This window comes from Triturus cristatus, chromosome 3_2, assembly GCF_964204655.1.
Source record: "Triturus cristatus chromosome 3_2, aTriCri1.1, whole genome shotgun sequence".
Lineage (NCBI taxonomy): Eukaryota > Metazoa > Chordata > Amphibia > Caudata > Salamandridae > Triturus > Triturus cristatus.
Window position 1 is genome coordinate 196,990,931 of NC_140584.1, and position 21,962 is coordinate 197,012,892.

The 21,962-nt window shown below is 47.3% G+C and overlaps 1 protein-coding gene across 2 annotated transcripts in view; it reads left to right on the forward strand.

Moving 5' to 3' along the window:
* HACD2 (3-hydroxyacyl-CoA dehydratase 2) overlaps window positions 1–21,962 on the forward strand; it is a 190,343-nt gene that overhangs the window by 131,750 nt on the left and 36,631 nt on the right. For both annotated transcript variants that reach the window (XM_085647492.1, XM_085647493.1), the window contains exons 5-6: window positions 4,501–4,589; window positions 5,003–5,124. In XM_085647492.1, the coding sequence (XP_085503618.1) occupies window positions 4,501–4,589; window positions 5,003–5,124 (211 nt within the window). The remainder of the gene's footprint in view (window positions 1–4,500; window positions 4,590–5,002; window positions 5,125–21,962) is intronic.

Here is a 21,962-nt window from a genome sequence, read left to right on the forward strand (position 1 = left end):
CGGCCGTTCCCGGTGCCGTTTGTTCCTTTCCCGGTCCCTGCCCTGCCGCCGCAGCCTGTCCCGCATGCGGCAGGGGTAGGGGATGACTGGGAGGGGTCCGAGGACCCTCTTGCTAGTCAATGTGACTCCGAGCAGAACTGGACGGATGAGTTGGAGGAAGCCGGCGGCCTCCATCTTTCCTCTGACCCGGGGTTTGCCTCTCCTCCGCCTACCATGGAGGAGGGCGCCTCGTACACGATGGTACTTTGTCGGGCCGTTGAGGTCTTCCACCTTGATCTCCCTACGGTGGCCCTGAAGACTAATCTCCTCACTGAGGTGCTCCAGACGGCGTCCACTTCGTCAGAGCCCCTGCTGCCATTTAACGATGCCCTCACTGACGTCTTGCTGGGCACTTGGTCGCGGCCTACCACGGGGGCCCCGGTGGATAAGAATGACGCCAGGCGTCATCGCCTGGCGCCGGGTGACCCTGCCTTCCTGACCACTCATCCTACGCCCGAGAGCCTGGTCATCCAAGCTTCGACGTCCCAGAGTGCCTTTCCCACGGCTCCGCCGGTTAAGGACTCTAAGAAGCTGGAGCAGTTCGGCAAGCGGTAGTTTTCTTCAGCCAGCTTAGGGCTGCGGTCGGTGAACACTGATTGCCTCTTGGGCCACTATTCCCACGCGGTGTGGGATGCCGTTGCACAGGTGTTGCCTCAGTGTCCTGAAGAGGCCCAAGCTGTGCTGTCTCAAGCTGTTGCCGAGGGTAAGGATGCGGCTAAGTTCGCCATTCGGTGTGGTTTAGACACCGCGGACTCACTGGGTAGAACGATTTCTACGACTGTGGCGCTTCGTCGTCACGCCTGGTTGAGATCTACTGGGTGCTCTCCAGATGTACAAAGCTCCTCCGCCCCCACTGCTTCTACCTCCAAACCTTCCTAATCTGAGCTTCGGGGGGCACTCCACGCCAGTGGGTGGCAGGATCAGTCATCACCTCCCCCACTGGCACGCTATCACATCAGACAAGTTGGTGTTGCAGATCATCCGCAAGGGTTACTCCCTTCTCTTTCATTCCACCCCTCCAGCCATGCCACCTCAGTACCACCGTATGTCGGGGGAACACTTGGCAACTCTCCAGCAGGAAGTCAAGTGCGATCCTAGGCCAGAAGTAGGGAGTGGTTGTTATTCTCACTACTTTCTGGTCCCCAAGAAGGACATGGGGGGGGGGGGTTTGCGCCCCATCTTGGACCTCCGGTACGTCAATCGTTCCTCTGGGAGGATAAGTTCAGGATGTTGACTCTGGCTCAGGTCTTGGCTGCCCTTGACCCTGGAGACTGGACGGTAGCGTTGGACTTGCAGGACGCATATTTTCACATCCCTGTCCTGCCGGCCAACCGGCGTTACCTGCGGTTCACGGTAGGCCAGGAGCATTTTAAGTTTGCCGTGCTCCCCTTCGGCCTTACCAGCGCCCCTCTGGTGTTCACGAAGGTGATGGCGGTGGTCGCAGCTCACCTGCGCAGGTCGGGGGTGTCGGTCTTCCTTTACCTCGACGACTGGTTGTTGAAGGCGGGCTTGCCCCCAGGCAGTCGTCAACCACCTTCAGACTACGGCCGACCTCCTGCATTTGCTGGGGTTCTCCATCATCGTGCCAAAGTCGCACCTGAGTCCCTCTCAGAAGCTCCCCTCTATCGGAGCGGTTCTTGATTCGACCGTGTTTCGGGTTTATCCTCCCGAGCAGCGAGTCCAGGATATTCAGGTTCTGATTCCGATCTTTCAGCCTCTATCCAGGGTTTCGGTCAGGATGACCCTCCGGCTCCTGGGCCTGATGGCCTCCTGCATCCTTCTGGTGCCACATGCCAGATGGCATATGAGGGCTCTGCAGTGGGACCTGAAGTTCCAGTGGGCGCTGCATCAGGGCAACCTGTCCGATCCTGTCCAGATCTCGGAGGGCACTGCACGACAATTGCAGTGGTGGCTCAGAAATCGCGATTGGGTCAATGGCAGATCCCTCTCCCTTCCCCAACCAGAGCGCACAGTGGTGACGGATGCGTCCCTCCTGGGATGGGAGGTCACTTGGGAAAGGCGGAGATCAGAGGACTCTGGTCTCCGGCGGAGTCCCGGCTCCATATCAACCTTTTGGAGCTTCGGGCGATCCGACTTGCACTGAAGGCATTCCTTCCCTCTGTCTGGGGCAGTGTGGTGCAGGTGTTCATGGACAACGCCACCGCCATGTGGTATTGCAACAAACAGGGTGGGGTGGGGTCCTGGACCCTATGTCAGGAGGCTCTGCGCCTCTGGACATGGCTGGAACATCAAGGCATTACCTTGGTGGTTCAACACCCGGCGGGTTCTCTGAACGCCAGGGCGGAAGAACTCAGTCGCCGGTGCATGATGGATCACGAATGGCGTCTGAACTCGGACGTGTTGAAAGGTCTCTTTCAGCAGTGGGGAGAGCCTTGGTTAGATCTGTTCGCCACCGAAGAGAACGCACAATGTCATCAGTTCTGTGTGTTGGCATTTCCAAGGCGGCACTTGCTCGGTGACGCTTTTCGTTGCGAGTGGAGTTGCGGTCTATTGTACACCTTTCCGCCTATACCACTTCTGCCCAGAGTGCTGAAGAAGATTCAGCGCGACCGGACCCAAGTCATCCTTGTGGCTCTAGATTGGGCACGAAGATACTGGTATCCCGAGCTACTCAGCATGGCGATCGATCCCCCGATCCGACTGCCTATTCGGAAGGATCTTCTGTCACAGCAGCACAGGACGGTCCTCCACCCGAACCTGTCCAGCCTCAACCTCCATGCGTGGAGATTGAGCGGCGACAGTTGACAGCTTTCGATCTTCCTCCCGAAGTCTGTGATGTCATTCTGGCAGCCAGACGTCCCTCCACTAAAACGGTATACGCCTGCAGGTGGAACAAGTTTATGGCATGGTGCACAGCTAGGGCTGTGGATCTGGGCACTATCAAAGGTTATCTTTCGGCCATCTCCGCCTTTTTTACGGCTTCCAGATCAGCCTTCTCTTTTTGAGTCCCCGATTGTTAACCGTTTCCTAAAAGGCATTACGCATGCGTTTCCTTCTGTGCCGTTCATAATGCCTCAATGGGACTTAAACCTTGTCTTGACATATCTGATGTGCGCTCCCTTCGAGCCCCTTCATACCTGTCCTTTGTGTCTTCTCACTCTCAAGACGGCTTTCCTGGTAGCTATCACCTCTGCCAGAAGAGTGAGTGAGCTCCAGGCTCTTTCTTCCAAACCTCCTTTCCTCTCTGTTCATCCAGACAAGGTGGTTTTAAGGATCCGTCCTTCGTTTTTGCCAAAGGTTGTCACGCCCTTCCACATCGGGCAGTCCATCACTTTGCCCACCTTCTTTCCGCCTCGGCATCCTTCAAAAGAGGAAGAGCGGCTCCACCGTCTGGACCCAAAACGTGTGCTCTCCTTCTACCTGCAGCGCACACGACAATTCCGGGTGGATGACCAGCTCTTTGTTGGCTACGTGGGTGCCAAAAGAGGTCGGGCTGTGCACAAGCGGACCATCTCTCGGTGGGTCGTTCTCTGCATCAAGTGGTGTTACTCGTTGGCTAAGAAGGAGCCTCCTGTGGGGCTACGTGCCTATTCTACCAGGGCAACGGCGGCCACTACTGCCTTGGGACGCGGGGACACCTTGCAGGACATTTGTCAGGCACCTACGTGGGCCTCGCTGCACATGTTTACCAAGCATTACTGCCTTAACAGTCCGTCCGGAGAGACTGCTTCGTTGGTCGTTCTGTTCTCCGTGACTTTCTGGCGTAATCTATCCGCAGACCTGGGGTATCTATTCTAAGGTAAGGAATCTATCACTAATGTGTCTCTTTCAGATGCACAAGTTACTACTTATGTAACGATATATCTGTAAAAGACTTTAGTTAGTGATAGATTCCTTACCGCCCCACCCATCCTCCCCGTTCTGCGAACAGATTTCTAGGGTTAAGGTCATCCCCTTTCAGGGCCCTTTTTTCATGGCACCAGTGTTCAGTTTCTTGCATGTCTCTGCGTTCCTGGCGCGGAAAGTCGTGTACAGAATTGACGTCCGCTCGCATAGGTGGTGCCTAAGTAGTCTCCGTGACGTCATATCGGCGCATACGACGCCAGCGACGGACGCGGAGCCGCACGACGCCACCTACTGACGCGCAGGGGTACTGCTAACGAAAACTTTCTGGATCCAGTCTGACACCTGGGGATATTCTAAGGTAAGGAATCTATCACTAACTAATGTCTCTTACAGATATATCGTTACACAAGTAGTAACTTGTGCATCTCTACTGAGTCTGATAGGTGGAGAGGGGCAATTCTGCAGAGTGAAGCAGGGTCTTAATTTCATCCTTTAGATTGTGCCAGAGAAGAGGAGCAGTTTGTCCTGTATTGCTTGGATGACGATTAGTGCAATTTACTGAGAAGAACATTTGAAAATAACTCGCATCATACATAATCAGTGGGGAAATGTGTTTTTAATTTGTTTTAATGCAAATTTCGGTCTACATTTTAGGAATTGTACCTTCATCAGTTGTCCTGACAGCCTTCCAAGTTATGTCCAGGGTATTCCTCACATGGGCAGTTACACATAGTGTAAGAGAAGTGAGTATAAATGTATTGGATCATTCAGAAAAATTAAACCGTATTGAACCATAGTGGCCTCTTTGCTTGTATTCCTGTGGTTGTATCATAATTTTATTTTACCACTGTCGCTGCTCCCAGTATTTCTTGGCTAAACCATGTATTTAACTGAGCAGTGAATCAAGCCACTGACAGCCATATAATGCAAGTTGTAAAAGCAGTCTGGATGTGAATGACTAAGGAGCAATCATGAGTATGTTTTAAGGTCTGTGATATCGGTTTAGAAAAGTGATTAATAAGCTACTTGGTCCTTGACTCAATAACGGCAGGGGCTATTTTCTCAGAATCAATGTTATTTGAAAATGTAAAGGGTTCTTAATTGTGCATATTTTTGTTGTTTCCTCCAAGAGTGATATTGTTTTCTGTATCCATAGGTACAGAATGAAGACTCTGTGCTGCTGTTCGTTGTTGCTTGGACAGTCACTGAAATAATCAGATACTCTTTTTATACATTCAGCTTGTTAAATCACCTTCCATACATCGTAAAGTGGGCTAGGTACGTATGAAAGTAATTTTAAGTGCAGTTTTCTATTGGAAAAGTATCTGATGTTTACTGAGCCACTACTACATAAATCCACTTGAAACCATTATGCTGACTGCAGGACATCCCCTTTGTAGCAAAGCACCTCCATAACTTTGAGCTTTGCTCCCGCCAAGAACCATTTACCTAGGAACTAAAAATGTCTAAGTTGCAACATGCATTGTTTAATCAATACTAATGATGTGGCCTTCACAATGGCCGTCAGAAAGATGCGACCGACTGCATCAATAGCCTATGTCCTCAGAAGCTAAGGACTGATGTACTTTTTATCAAGATGACTCTACCAGCACTATAGACAGAATATTTAACTTCCTTTTATATTGCAATGCCTATACCTTTTCAAGTAATGAAGCACCACAAAATTGGTCTTGGCTGCCCTATATTTATGACCTTTCCTTCCTGAATACTCTGTTGCCTAAGTGGACATTTCTTCCCTCGAAGGTGGACAAATATTCAAATTGAGGTGGAAGAATTAGCTCTGACCCAGACTTTTTATAAGATGTTGCTCATAAAGTCCCAATCCCCTTTTAGAACATGTAGAAATTGGTAGATACTAGGGTCCCGTGTATCAAAAAGCATTTTGGGATTACCAAATAGTGATTTTATTCCAACTCGCTATTTGGTAATCTCAAAATGCTATGTATGTAAAGAATCGCCAAAGATGTATTGAATCCTTAATATTACCAAATAGTGATTCAATAAATAGGTAATTGCTATTAGGTAATACTACTCCATTCTTTCCTATGGGCCTAGAGGCCCATAGGTGCGACTGGTTTTGCACTAGCTTGTTTGCGATTACGTAATTGGTAATTGTAAAGCCAAAGGTGCCCAATGAACTAAGCCCCACTGAAGCACCCCCCAAAAAATTGCACATGTAAAGAGCACACGTGTGTGCTAAATAGAACATCCCAAAAATGCATTTTCTGCATTTTTCAAAATTTGCACATGGTTACCATCAATTACCTTTTCCTAAATGCACAATTTTCATGTAGAAAATGTTTGGTACATGTGGTAAGGAAATCACAAATTGCGATTCTCTATTTGTAGTCGCAATTTTTGGTAATGGTCAGTGCAGCTGCTGCAGAGTTCTGGGTATGAACAGTATGTGACACAATCATTGAGGGGCATACCGGACTAACGTGCATATTGCTCCTTTTTAGGTCTCGCGTGACCCAGCGCATGCGCTGGTCTGGCGAGACTTTTGGAGAGGGCTCCAAAAAGTGCTACCAGGCCAGCCTAGACCTACAGTGCATGTGTGCGGGCGCGCGCGCCGCGCTTAATCCCGATTACTTTCGCGTCCGCTTTGATGTTTAAATACTTATAAGGTCCCAAAAGCGAGACCTATTAGCTATGCCAATGCTTGTTGTGTATGGTCTGCAGGACACTGCTTGCAATACTATTTCTCCAGCGGAATCTTTCAGCTCTTCAAGCGCGATGCAGTCAGGACATGACGAACACCAGTGAGTCACAGTGCTGTGGTGCATCAAAAAATAAGGCAGGCTGGCCATGTTGCTGCCTGATGGAGAGCAATGGCTAACTAATGGTACTAATTGGGTATGAGTACTGGGAGCAGGAAAGTCCTACCGTTATCTGCCTCCAAAGTGGGTGACTAGCCCCCACTCGCTATGTGGAACTGGGTGCTAAAATGCTCTAGGACCTCTTACCCTGCTCAGTTTGAACAGTGGGTGGTTGGAGCTCCTTATGTCATGGGATGGAAGCTTGCTGGTGGGGCGGATAAAGAGGTAACTCCCATTATATAACATTAGACCAGTGGAAGATTTGGCTCCTCTATAAAGGAGGGACTTAATTATCTACGTACACTAGAAGGTGACAACAGTGATTGCTTTCTGGGATCGAGGTTAAGTTCTTGTTGTGTGCCTCTTACATATGCTGGGTAGGCGTGGGACTGCTGGCCATCAGTGGTAGGTTGGAGCACTGATATACGCGTGAGTCCCGTACCCAAGTAGGCTGTATGTGTATTCCTGCACTCAAGGAGGGCTGATGCTGATGGAGGGGATATAAAGAAATAGGTCTTCGGTGGGCGGAGGTTGGCAGACTCTGTGTGATCCATGCCGGTGTCTTGTCTCTTACCTGAGAAGGCTGGACTGGGGATGGCTAGAAACTCCAGCGCTTCTATGATCCGCACCTCGCAGTCCAGACCCATTAAAGCCTGCGGACAGCCTCTTACCAGTTAGCAGCTTCTCCACAGCCAGCAGGTTACCAGTGTGCATGGCCTCCAGAAGCTCCTGTTCCTTTCCTATCGTTGGGCCTCCTGTGAGCCCTTGCTCTGGGATCCCCCCCAGCTCCCACTCTCCACCGCTAGTCCTCAGCCAAAGTTTGGTCTCTGAGCGACCCTGCCTCTGTGGGAAACTTGAACACACCTACCGGTGTCACGTTATTTCCAATATGCGTTCTACCTCAGACAAGCGCGAACGACTTTAAAGAAAGATTGTTTAATAAGAACATTCAGTGAAAGAAAGAACAAAACAAAAAAACAAAGACTTACTGCAAACACAACTAGCGCAAACTTCAAAAGTACTGTAAAAATGTAAGATATTAGAAAGTACAGTGATCAGTTTATAACGAAAACAAAAGGAGTGTGCATGTAGGCCTCCGGGGTCAGAGGCTTAACGTACCGGTATCCTTGCAGTGCCGATGACCAGCTGTGAGGCGTGATGCTGATAAAATGAAAGGCGCACAATGGTGAAACATGGAAGTGGGCGCCGTGCTGCTTAAAGAAAGGCACGCAATATTTACAATGCAATCGGAGCTCCAGGGGCTGAAAACACAAATGCTGTGTTAAGAGCTCAAAACAAGCAAAAAAAAGTACTTACAAAACAGAATGCTACAATGGTAACTAGTGGAGTGATATTGTACTTGGTCCCTACTCTTAGGGAGGGATGAACACTGAAATAGGCATGACAAATGCATGCCATAAACAAATAGGAAGAAAGAATAGGATAGTGAGAATAGAGGCAGCAAATAGCAAGCCGTAGGGCGGGCTGTAAGCCTGCAGAGTGAATACAGCATGTCTTGAAGAGACCACGCATGCTTTGTCCAGGCTCAACCTAAAAAACAATACCTTTTCCTCTCTCTAAGTATATGTGACATTGTTTTCATTGAAAGTACACCCCTTATCCAGGCAAGGTATTTGCCATGTTAAATTATCTTAAGTTATAAGACAAGTGGCAAGCATTCAAATCGCATTCCACAAGAGGACAAGAAGACCGTCTTGCTGCACGTTAATGGAGATATTTACACTATTAACACTTGTTATAATACATGGAAAATGATGCCAGAACTGAAGTTCATTTGGTACAGGTGGTGCTTTGAAGCTCATTTTATTAAAGCCAACACCTTTTGGTTCCATCTTCTCATGTAAAGTTTGCCGTTGACTATAACATAAATGGACCCTACTCTGAGAGATCTAATGCTGGACATGGACAAGTTAAATACAAGTAAATACTCATCTCTGGTGTTTGTCTTTTTAAAAAGGTTTGCGTGTGACCCCTTGAGGCAGTACCAATGGCACAGTCTCTCTGTTTTATAACAGTCTACCTGCGGGGCCTCAACCCTGTACTGTAGTGAGAGCTACTTCTGATCAGTAAAAGTCATGAGGAGCTTCTCTGAGCCAAGCCGCTTGTGTAGTGTTAACGGACACCCCCATGCCCAGCTTCATTGACTTTAGGCCTAATGTTCATAGATCCACATACTATGATTTGAACAAAATACTTTGACTAGTGGCACTATGAAAGGGCTGCCATGCGTGTCAGTAAAAGCGTGACCTTTGGGGATGTATAAACGTGTGTATGAATGGGATATATGCGTGTGGGTGAATGAGAGCCTGTCATATGTACTTGCGGCACATGGCATAACTTTCACCATATGTGTCACAGTTACATGACTAACACGAACATACAACCATTTTTTTAGATGCCAGAAATTGTAAGTGCAGAAATATTTTCTAAAAAAAAGTTCATATTATCGAACATTTTTCTACACCTTAAATTTCTCCCACTTAAAAAAAGCTGTATTTTGAATTTATAAATGTGACACCAGGTCTACCAGCCACTTGGAGAAAGATGCTTGCTGTGTGTAAATTCAACACTTTGTAAATGCAAAATTGAAATGGTAGAAAAATTAAATGAGGATTTTTATACAATCCATATAAGTAAAATTAACTCTTCATTTAAGTGGTCTCCCATTTCAAACAGCAGGCATCATGCACCCAGTGGCCTTTAGACAAGGAACCATATTTATAACCGAGAAATACAGCCATTTGATTAAATTATAGGAATTTAAAGTGAAGAAACACGCTTCATAAAACATAATTGGCTTAATTGAAAATGGTGAAAAACATTAAGACTTAATGTTACATAGAAATATTTTTCTTTAAAGTTCTCCCATTTAAAAAAAAATGACTATTTTTCAGTTATAAATATGGCACCATGTCTACTGGCCACTGGAAGCAATAGTCCTGCTGCTTGTAAATGAAACACTTTGAAATGGGTGAAAATTAAAATCAAGAGGTAACTTAATCATTATGTTAAGTCTTAATTTTATTTTCTCCCATTTAAAAGCATTCAGAAGCAACATTTCATTCTTACACTGCAATATTGAACTGACAAGGACCTTTGTTTTAAGGTTACATTTCTCAATGCTCCTTCTTCTTCACCCCTTCACCTCTGAGCCCCACACTGAGTCATAAATCTTACTCCAGCACTGGACATTATCTGTCCCTGCTATCTGCAACATGATGCTAATAATGTAAAATAAACAAAGCCGTCCCTTAACTTTAAAAGGAAAATGTAACCCTGTGCTTATTTAAAAATGAACTCAAGACTGCAAGCTACTCTGAAGGTGTCTGAGCTACTAGTAACTTGTCATCGACTGGCTGGAGACATCTGGTCTACATTCACAACTGGTGTTTGAAGCCCTTCCAATCAGTGAATATAGGGAGAATTTTCTAAATAATTCAGTTGTGCTATTAATAATTTGTGCCATTGTATGGCAGTTTTCCTGTGATTGTCAATGGGGAATATTTCAAGAGATTACGAGTCTGGGGGTGTTAAATAAGCATTGGAGAAGCAGAGTTAAAGGTGTAAGTGTTCATTTTCAAAACTAAACTTTGTCATGCATTCGAGAAATCAATCTCGGTTGAATGAAAGGATTCTGATCGGCAGGTCAGCTGTTAGCGTTATTTTTTGATTTCAACCAATCCTCCTGAAATAGCATGCAGTTCTATTGAATTTCTGGTGCAAGTAATTTGATAAGAGGAGACTAGACAGGCTTCTCATCAAGTAGCTTGTGAGCTACTGATAGCTATTCAGCTTCTCAGTGCAACCATAGATCCTGTTGTTCACTGGTTTTTTAATCCTCTTATGTACATTTGGGACACTCTACCATCCTGCAATCATTTCAGATTATACCCTCTTCCAGTCAAACACCTTGACAAATAACGCAACAAATTTCAAGCATCTTAATAATCTGACTCATTGATGCCACTGTACCTTGAGCCCCCCTTAAACCTGCTACAAACACTCCACCCCAACATGAGTCTTCCTTGACAAAGAGACCCTTTCAGCTGAATAAATAGTTAGGAAAAGAGAGAACCACATTTTAGATTGACAGTGGAGTAGCTGTGATTGCAACCAACAATTCGTATTGCAAAATGAACAGAAGAGTATACCACAACGCTGTTGAGCTAAAAATAGCGCAGCACATCAATGTGTAAAGGCAAACCATGGGGACCTCTAGCAATTTCAACAGTGATCCAACCCAGACATTATAAAGAAGATTGCCATTCATCACATTGCAAGGGTCTACTTTTGTGTTTTAGAATCAAAAGGTAATGCATCTGCATACAGTCTGCAAATCTGTTATAAATGCACCAGAGAACTTTTTCATCTCCCTCAGCTCCCCCTATATTAGGTGAGCTCTGTACCTTCAAACCCATTTTAGAGGAGGCAGTACCAAAGCTGTGCATCGAGTAATTCACTGTGCATGGAGCAATTCACTTCTACAGCAGCAGCCACCTGTCTCGCAAATGTGATGGTAAGCATCCCTTGTAAATAGTACTGGTCCCCGTTAACGCACCCCTTCCTAAGAGGACTCCTAAGTTTCATGACCTACTTGGCTAATCTCCAACTTACAACATCTCATTAATATCTTGGAAAGGAATTTGATGAGGTAGCTAAAATATCACTTCAAATAAAACCAATTCTTCATATGCAACATTATGGCTTCAGACCCAGCAGGGTAACAAAAAGCACTTTGACAGACCTGAGAACGGAACTCTTCAGAGGATAGAGGGAGGCCTGCATACCTTCCTGAAACCCGTCAATATTTCATTGGCATATGTATCAAGCACCATTATGTTCTCCTCAAAAAGCTCAAAGAAAGGTAAAACTAGTTACAACTTTGCCATAAAGAGCTTCAAAATACCGAAAACCAACTGAAGTGGATTTGATCTGTGGTATCATCCTAATATAAGGTGACATGCAGAGTGCCACTGGGTTCCCTCTCTCACCTATGTTTTTAGACATCTAAATGCACCTGCTGATGCATGGTCTAGGACATTCCTAAGTTTGTTTCCAAATGTACACTGAAAATTATCGTACTTACATCTGACTAAAGAGTGAAAATCTGAAAAACAACCAACTGCCCTGGTCAGGTCCTTCAGTGGATTCAAATGGAGAGAAAACAGAGATGCAAGTCTGGAGGGGGCTTCTCTTTAAATGTTGTGTTTTACCGTCTGTAGGAAGCTGGCTCTGTATATACTATACCAAAGTGAGGTTTAGTGTGCACAGAGTCTAGTGGAGCCCCAAAGGTAGGCTGAGGTAAAGTTAGAGAGAACCTTACTTTCTATTTGTGGTAGTGTGGTCGAGCAGTAAGGCAGTATAAGAGGACAGTGTTAAGCATTTGATGTACACACTCAGTCAGCAAATGGATTCACACACTGAGACTGAACCTCAGACCAATTGTTTTTGTACAAAAATATTCTTTTAGTTATTTTGTTTTAAAGCCTGGCACAGGTACGTTGATAAATACTTTGCAGTAAATATACAGTTAGAAATGTAAATGTATTTTAAAATGCTTACAGTTTGAATTACTGGTAATGCAATACTGTGAAATGCTGTACATATACTTTGTATCGACTTTGCAATGAAAATTACAGGTCAGTTACTTTTACGTTACTTTTGAGATTACTTTATAGATTACTTTTTCTACTTAGTGTGATATGCCTAGATATCACACTGGGACATTTCCTAGAAAAAAGGTAAGAAAAATCAGTTTTGCACAATTGTTACTTTTCAGGTTTCCATACAAATCAACTCCACACTTAAAACACTTTTCAGAGAAATCAATCAATGGATTCCTATGGAGAGAAATGAAGTTAATGGTTACCAGGTAAGTAATCGGTCTTTGGAGTTAAGGGTCTGGTGTTAGAACAAGGGTTCCTCCAGGGTCGAGTATGCACTCTCATTACACCCTCAGCGGCACTAGGGCGGCCGGGTGCAGAGTGTTGAGGCCCAATGTTATCCAATGGGGGATAGGGGGCCTCCGGTTGGTGGCTGCTGGCTAGCAGGTCACTCGGCTGTGGGAGCAAAGCTCCTGGACTTTAGCTCAGGGCAAAGGGGAAAAAAGATTAGCATCAAAGGTGCACCCTCAGCGGCCGGGTGAAGGGTGCTGTTTCAACGTCTGACAACCTGTTGGTTTCAATGGAGAACCTCCGGTTTGCTAAAGCGCTGCAGGCAGGGAGATAAAGGTCTTCTGGGTGCGACCACCACTTCGAGAGGTAAGATGGAAAGTTAGGGGTAGGTTAGGCACCGTTGGTTGGGGAACACAAGGCAGTGGGGTGTCCGGTCCAGGGGTGCCTTTTGCGGTCGGATCTTCTTACCAGCTCCTGGTCGCAGTTAAAGGGGCCTTCTGGATTTAGGTTGCAGGCGTCTGCTTGAGGCAGGTCAGGGGTCGCCGGATCTCTGGTCAGGATCACCGGGGTGACCTCCTCGTGGTGTTTGCCCACTCGAGCTTGGGCCGTGGATGGCGGGTGCAGAGTGGGGCGGATTTGCAGTGTCCAGCCGGAGCCAGAGGTTGCAGGTGAACAAATCCAGTGTTCACGGGAGACAGTCTTTGTGCTTGAAGGCAGGCAGGTCCTCCTGGGTTTTCGAGGTTGCTGGCTGCAGGACACACCGGGATTTCGCAGGTTCGAGGTGGAGACACGCGGTAGGGCTGAGGCCAAGCTAGTGGGAGTCTTACTCTTGTTAGCTTTGGCACGGCTGTTCGGTACTTCATCTTCTTTTCTTATTGAAGGTTCTGGTCTGAGGAAGCAAGGTTCAGGGGTGCCCCTAAATACTAGATTTAGGGGCGTTACAGGTAGGTAAAAGGCAGGGACCTATAGGTCCCTTCCATGGGGTGGGTACACCCCCTATTAAGGCAACCCCCCTGTGGGAGGGGGGCATGTGCCTGTCCCTGGTTGGCTGAGTCGCCCCCCCCCCCCCTATCTTCAAGATGCCGTGGACTGAGAGTTGTGCTTCACTTCGCCTCCCCCACCTAAGGGGTGGAGTTGGCAGAGGTAGGCCCACCTCTCTTCCTCACTTGTTTTTCCCAGCAGTTTTCCTGCCCAAAGTGGGGTCAAAACCAGTGGGAACCAGTTGCTGAAAGCAGCAAGTGGCCCGGGGAAGCTCACAAAGGCAGCAAGCCTTTGAAGCTTCCCCTTCGTGAACGCTGCCCTTCCTGGGGGAGGAGGCTTGGCACCTCGTCAGAGGATGTGCATTGTTTCAGGCCCCAGAGAGCGGCAGGCTCTCGACCCAGGGGTCCAGAAACATGTCTGGTGGTGGCAGCTGAAAGCAGCCACTCACCCTGGATACTAGTGGTGGGCTAGTTTTCAGGAGGCATTTCTAAGATGCCCTCTGTGTGCATATTTCATTAAATCCCACACTGACATCGGTGTGGGTTTATTGTGCCGAGAGGTTTGATACCAAACTTCTCAGTGTGGCCATTATGGTGCTGTGGAGTTCGTAATGACAAACTCCCAGCACCATCTACTCTTATTGGCAGCACTGCACTTACAATGTCTAAGAATGGACTTAGACACTGTAGGGGTACACGTCGCTCATGCACCTGTACCCTCACCACTGGTATAGTGCACCCAGATAGAGGGGTGACTGACCCATGCCATGGCAGTGGGTTGTAGGCCTGGCACACAGAGATGTGTGCCAAGTCGACTCTTCACTTTGTTCTGCACCAAAACATGCAGCCTGCAAGGGCAGTGTGTGAGTGTAATAGTACAGGGCCTCTAAGGGTGGCACAATAAGTGCTGCAGCCCTTAGAGGTCTCCCCTGGTCACAGTGCCCTGGGCACCTGTGGTACCATTTACCAGGGGCTGACCTATGCTAGAGATGCCAATTGGGTTAGTTTTGGGGAAAGAATACAGGCCCTGGGAACCTGATTGGCAGGGACCCAGGGCGCACAAAGTAAAAAATGCATCAGTAGTCTGGCAAAAAGTGTGGGGTCGTTACTGCAATAGAAACCCACTTTCCTACACCGTCCCTTAAGCCTGCATTTGCCAATGGCCACATTGCAGTTGAAAAAACAAAACTGTATAGTTTTTGACTCTGACTTTTTATTTACACCTCAGATCATCTCCAATATTATGCATAATTGCTTTGAAATTCATCTCCACCTATCTCCCCCGAAGGAAGGTTTTCTCACAATATTGTTCAGTACAATCTTCAGGTATGTTGAATGTCAAATTTGAGATTCTCTGAGCAAGACTCACTGATGCAAAGGGTCACATTATTTACAGAAATGGATATTTAACTTTAACACAATAAGATGACTTCAGTTAACTTCTACAGTTTTAATTCAGTAATGAGGTTACAAAAGAATAAAGTGCCATGGCCGCCTACACTATATAAGAAAACTTGGAGGCCTTTTTCATATTCTGTAACCAACAGCTGTATAATTCCCACAGGCAGCTGGCTTCTGGTCCTAAAGATGTGACAATGTTTTTGTCTGGAAGACGCATGCAAGCACACATCAACGTAAGTGATTTGCCCAGGCTGTTGACTCTCTTATACATAACCACATTGCCAATGAAGGTGATGAAAGAGGATTTAGGTAATTTGAGAACAATATGTAGTAGGCATCGGTATTCTGACCTATTTTAATGGTTCATATCTCTTTTTATTGCATTTCAACAAAAAGACACAGTAGCATACAAGGGGCGCACGACTGCTCTGCATCAAGAATCTACATATTTCTTGTGTAAACAAATCCCCAACAGTCCCTTCTTGCCACCTATACACTCGTTCCCCCAGCCCTCCTGCCCCCTCCCCCCCACCCCCCTACCCCCCAACTTCCGGGGTACTTGGATCTAATTTCATTTACCCTGTAATGCGCTTCATTACACTGGTGGCCTCGCTCTGGTCGGCAGTTTCGGCCTGTGTAAGGGTAACTTCTTTTATTAACTTCAATGAGCGAAGGTATCAGGCATATGAGTTCTCTAAATTCCACGGATTGCAGGGCGATGAATAGACGTCAAAATTCCCTGTAGGAGTCAACCCTGGCATTGAGTGCGAGTCTCTCCATGTCCAGTATATACCATAAACAGTGAATCCAACCAAGCTGTGTCGGAATTTTATGAGTACCCCAATGTGTTAGGATGTTCTGAAGGGCAGCTTCAAATGCAAACCGATATGTTGCCCTCTACGGGATTTGAGTGGAAATGTAAGTGCATTGGGGAGCCCTAGGATGAGATATGCACAGAATCGTGGAACCTGCGTGTTTAGGTGGGGGGAGTCCGTTACGATAGTGTGCCAGTAACATGCGAGTTTGGGGCAATCCCAAACCAGGTGGAGAAGTGTCCCTGGGGACCCACAGCCCCAACCGCAGCCAGCGCATTTTGTAGGGGTTGCCTATGTGGAGGCACACTGGTATAAGATACCAATATGTCGCTATTTGGTGGCTGTCTCGGTGCTGGCAGAGTTCATGCTATGTATCGTGCTCTATAGTATATCTCCTCCCACTCTTTGTGCGACACGTTGCCCCAATTCTGTCTCCCATCGCCTCTGTCCCACTGTCTTAGTCAGTGGAATGGCTTGTTGCAATATTCCATACAGGTCTGTGAGATGTTTATCTGAGGTCTACATGACTAGTCACTTCTCAAAGGGGGTGAGGGACCGCTGCGCCCCAGCGCGAACTGTCTGACGTTGGGCAATGTCAGACCTGAAGGTAGGGCCGTCTCTGATTCCGGCAGTGGATTGTCTTTATGCAGCTGAAGGGGAGAGGGCCCTCCTCGTCGAAGAGGTGAGCGAGAGAGTGGCATCCTGCGTGTTGCCACAGCTGATACGCCCTCCGGTCCAGTCCTAGTGTAAAGTCATTGTTATCTATTATCAGCGTTAAGGGGGAGGGAATTAGCCTCTGCGCGTTGCCACTCGATCCCACATCTTGAGCATAGCCTTCGTGATTAGTGAAGAATATAGACCCCCATGGCTGCTGTGACCTACGAAGAATAGGGACCTTCCACATGTACAAGTCTGCTACTGCCTGGTCCATGAACAACCAATGTTTCTCGGATTCCTCCCTAGTCCACTCCAGCTGGTAGTTTGGAATACCTAGGCCCTCCCTCATATAGGTCTAGAACTATGGTCACACTGCAATCAGTGTCTCCCATCTGAAGTGGTTCATCTCTCCTTGCAAGATTTGTATCATTCCTGTGGGAGGTTCTATTGGGAGAGTCTGAAATAAAAGCAGTATCTTTGGAAGGGTGGTCATCTATAGGGCAGTTAATCGACCGAGCCACTACAGTCGATAATTCTTCCATTGGGCCAGGTCTCGCCTTATTTGCAGAAGTAGGGCACCATCGTGTAGAGTTGTGGTTGCTTTTATGGTGGGGGCTATTTGGACTCCTAAGTAGGCCTGGGCAGAGTTAGCTGAGTTTCACTCAGCTGAGTTACCGAAAAACTCAGTGAAATTCCGCAAAGGTCCGCGATCAGGCAGAGTACTATCTATGTGAACGCTGCAAGACTGGTTTGTTCTAAAGTGATGGTTTTTGAGTTTTCGTTAAGGCTTTTGAGACTTAATTCCATGTCAGCGTTGACTTTTTTCATGACAAGAACCAGAGTTCTGCCATTGATTCTAGAGAAGAGGGGAGCGGAGCACTGTTTCTCTAATGATCCTAGCCACCATTGTGAGGCTGGGCTTCTGCAATTCCCTTGGCTTGTGGCACCCCTAACCTGTTACTGCCGGTGTGATCCTCTGCAGCTGCTCCTGTGACCTTCCTGAACCACCAACCTTTACCAGACAGTTTGCATGTCTTTTGCTCACTTAAGAGGATCTGGGCAGCACCACCATCTCATTCCTCCATGCACAAGATATAGTCTACTCAAATGAAGTGTTGACAATGCAGCTGCAATCATTCACTGTATGCAGGCAAATGAATCCTGCAGGAGAATCTCCGTTTCTGACCAGGGCATGCAGCAATTATGAAGAAAGTTATTAGTACAGCGCGGCAGACAAACAAGAAATATGGCACGATGGTGATCTCTTGCTTTTCTGTTGCAGAAATCAGCTCTGCTCGATGTCAGTCTAAGACCATCAGTCCCCAACAAGCAACTGGCAGTAATCATTTTCAAATACCTCACCCACAGTAACAGATGTGCATAGAAAGGGAAATGTGGAAAAACCTTGCCTGGTTAACCCCTGAGATGAGGAGGAGACAGTGCAGTGCCAAGAGTAGCAGAGAGAGAGCCCATCACTGGAGCCCACATTCCTGGGCTCTCCTTTATCACGTCCTTCTTGCTGCATTGGCAAGGACAGCCGATCAGTGACCCAAAGCCTGCTCAGAGCCCTGTTCCTCCCATTATAGCAGGATATTAAAGGGCAGGACCTATGGAGTTGGAGACTAAAACATTCCATCTCGCTGAGGCTTATGTTGTGATTCTGTTATCAGGTACACAGCTCTCCACTTGTAGTCTCTGAAATGGGAAAGCAAGTATGACAAATCTGGCACTGCCCTGCCCCGAGAATGAAACTCTAACTTAACACCAATGCACACTGTATGGCTCTTCTGTGCCTGACTGAATACTTATGCTTCCATCTTTTTATTTTCCACGCTATACTTGCTCGCCTCTTCAAATTCATTTAACAGTTGCGTTTGTCAGCAGTGCAAGTTGCGGTATCTTGTAATTTCAACCCAATTCTCAACAATTCACAATCAAAGCAGCAAATCGTTCACGTCACTCAGGTGATGCTGGTTTTGTGCTTGAAAGGCAATTGCTACATTACTGGAATGTCTTGCCCAGAAAAATTGCACTGTTTTCAGTTCAACACACTGTTCAGTCTGGGAAAAGCCACCTAGGGTCAAGTCAAAAGGACTCCATGTCCCCCACTGAAATCCTGACAACTATGGACGTTTACTTGCATGAGATTAACTATTGATAAAGAAAAAGGTGCTGGACCTACATCATGCCAGTCGGTTCTTTAACCCCTTTGCTGCTAGGCCTTTCTTCCTCCCGAACTCCCCCGGCAGTGCTGCAAATGAAAGCGTCTGGGTTTTTCCCTGCAAAAAAGGGCTTGTGGGGCTGAAATCACCATTTTCCCAGCTTTTAGGGAATGACAGACTTTTGTCAGAAAACCAAAATGTTTAACACATTTTGGGGATTTTTCTGGGACATAGCCTATTTTTGCAATTTTTTTGTGCTCTCAACCTCCTTCCCGTTAATGGTAGAAATGGGTATGAAAGCAATAATGGACCCTGGAAAGCTATACATTTTAGGAAAGTAGACAAAATTCTGAATTCAGCAAGGGGTCATTTGTGTAGCTCCGTCAGGGTTTCTTTATAGAAATTAACTAACAGGCCCAAGTACCCCTGTTGCGGGTACTTGAACCATTCCGTCATGAGCATCGAAGGGGTTAAATGCTAAAATGCCGATTGCAGTATTTCCAGCTTGATGGGGTGGCGGTGATGCCTCGATGTAGAATTCCAGCCCTCCCACTGCCTCTGCACTGGCTGCAGCAGTGCACCACATACATTCCCTTAGGAATTATGTTTCCGAGGGTTTCTGGAAGGATGGGATTCAGTGCCTTCTATTTGTCAACACAGGAAACCAACATCACCTTGCATTCCTGAAAGATGTGGAGGGGGCACGGATTGGCATTGCATCCTGTGCTCTACTGCTGACTGCGGTCCCTGACCTCTGAACAGTGGTAGGGGCTAACGCAGAGGCCTCCTTTCTCCCCATCACTCTATATAAGCACAATTTTCCCCACATTGAAATAACTAGCATTGCCGTTCTCACTCACCACACACACACGGCAGGGACGGTAGAGGAGGAACCTGCCAGGCAGGCATTTACAGAAGTGAACAATGTATACAGACTAACCCTCACCAACAGCGGGGGAACAGTTCTGAAGTGAAACTGGGAAGGCGTGGCACAAGGGATGACCGCATGAGGCACGAAGGTGCTGGATGAGTCCCAGCAGCAGACTAAGTCACTGCAGCTGCTGAGGGGCGGAGTTCAGGCCTGCTGCCTATGAGTAAGAGTCTTCCATGGTGTGAGTGAGCAACTCACACCTGTACACTCCGCTGGTGGAGTTTTTGAGTAATTTGGCGCTCCAAGCAAAGCGCAGTGTGGCTAAACTCCGTGAACTCTGCTGGCAGAGTGGAGTTTACCGCCCAGCCCTACTCTTAAGTAGGGAATGAATGTCGTTGCATGCTGAATTGGATATTGGCCAATGAGCTGCTCCTTTGTCGCTGGCATGACCAACAGGTTGAGGGCTTGTGGCGTTTGAATATTAATGCGGAAGCCCGCCTCTGTGCTGAAACCCTCTATCTCTGGCAAAAAGGCTGGACAAGACGTGACTGGATTATCCAAGGCCATAATCACATCGTCCGCATAGAGGCTGACCGTGTGTTCCTCGCCGCCAAAGGTAACCCTTGTGATGTTTGGATTGTCCCATATACTCTGAGCGAAAGCGTGCACCCATCGTGTGTACCTCTGCGAATAGGGAATGGAGCTCCTTTGACCATAGGTGCGAAGGAACCATGTGCTGAAGCATTTGCCAAAGCGGGTTAGTGCTGCCTCAAGGTACGGCCAATGCTTTCTCAGCGTGTATGGCCAAGAGCATTTCCCTGCCTTGTCAATCAGGAGGAGTATATGTTTTGTGTTCTCCATGCATGGCCTATGTGGAACAAAGCCCGCTTGATTGAAGTCAATCAAACCTGGCATGAGTGGTCCTAAATGCGCTGCAAGAACGCTAGTGAACAATTTATTGACCACGTTGAGAAGAGAAATCGGGCGATATGAGGAGCATTGTTTCTTGTTCTTCCCCAGTTTAGGAATAACCACTATGGAGCCATCCAGCATTGAGGAGGGTACTGTGCCTGGTCCCGTTATGGAGTTAAAGATCTGGGTCAAGATTGGAGCTAGTGTGGAGCAGAATGTCTTGTAAAATAAAACCGGGAAACAATTAAATTCTAGCGAATTAAGGGGTTTCTGGCAGGCTATTTTGGAGGTAACGTCCGACATCAGTTGCCGGATACTTGCTCCTTTGAGGTATAGGTCTGGCCCCTTGGGCGCGAGGGTTTGCTTGGAATAAAGTTCCTCATAAAAGTCCCGGAAGATGGATGCTATGGGACCATCCCCCACAACTTTGTTGTTGTCTGTGGTCACCAGGGAGTCCACCCCTGCTGCCTGTCACTGTGCTCTGAGTCTGTTGGCCAACAACCTGCTGCATCTGTCTCCCCCCTACATAAAAGGAGTGTCGAAGCCAAAGCAGCACATATTCGTCCATGTCAATGTCAAGTCCTGCAAATTGTACATGTGCTGCCTCTACTTGGCACCAAACGCCTGGAGCCCCTGTGTGCTTGTGTATGCATTCTAGTTCCTGCACTTGTTTATGGAAGTGCTCCCTTTTGTCTCGTCAGAGTTTATCTGCTGCGGACACAGATTACTCCCCTCGAATTACTTACTTTTGGGCCTCCCAGAGGGTAGTGACCGACATGCCACAATGTCGTTAATAGCCTGTGTAGTAATGTCTCCCACATTCTCCACGAGCGGGAGGCGCAGCACATGGGAGGAAGGGCTAGTGTCAGTGATACCGCTGTGTGGGCTGATGGTGATCGTGGCTCTATCTCCCTGGCTGCGACTAAGAGTTGGAGCTCGCTTTTTCCCAAAAAGTGGTCTATCCGCTCATATGTTTTGTGGGCATGTGAGTAAAATGTATAGTCTCGAGTCTGGAGGTGCTGTGCTCCCCAAATGTGTTTGAACCTCATCTATAGACATTAGCCCCCACCTCTGAAAGGGGCCACTGTGACCAAATCGGGGTGCTGAGCGGTCTAGGTCCTTGTCGAACTCTAAGTTAAGGTCTACCCCCCATTAGTACTAATCTATCCTGGGAGGACATCACCTCTGCCACTGCTCACCTCAGGAAGCGCTCATGACCCTCATTGTGGGCATACAAGGAGGCCATTGTAAAGATGTGGTCCCCCATGCTCACGGAGTATGCCAAGAGGCGCCCCTTAATCTCTACTAGCCTGAACCCACCTTACCTAGGGCCAAGCAGAAAGACCAGTATGGCGAAGAACTGTTGCAGGAAGGCGCGTGACCTCATCCTGTGCCATTCACCAAAGACCAGATGGGTCTGCTGTAGGAGACACAGGTCTGCCCCCTTCCCCTCCAAGTATGACCGCATAGCCCGCTTGGTCAGTTTGTTGAGACCCTTTATGTTGAGGATAATAATCTTTAAACAATCATGTGGAGATGGAGGAGGAATAAGCACTTAATAAA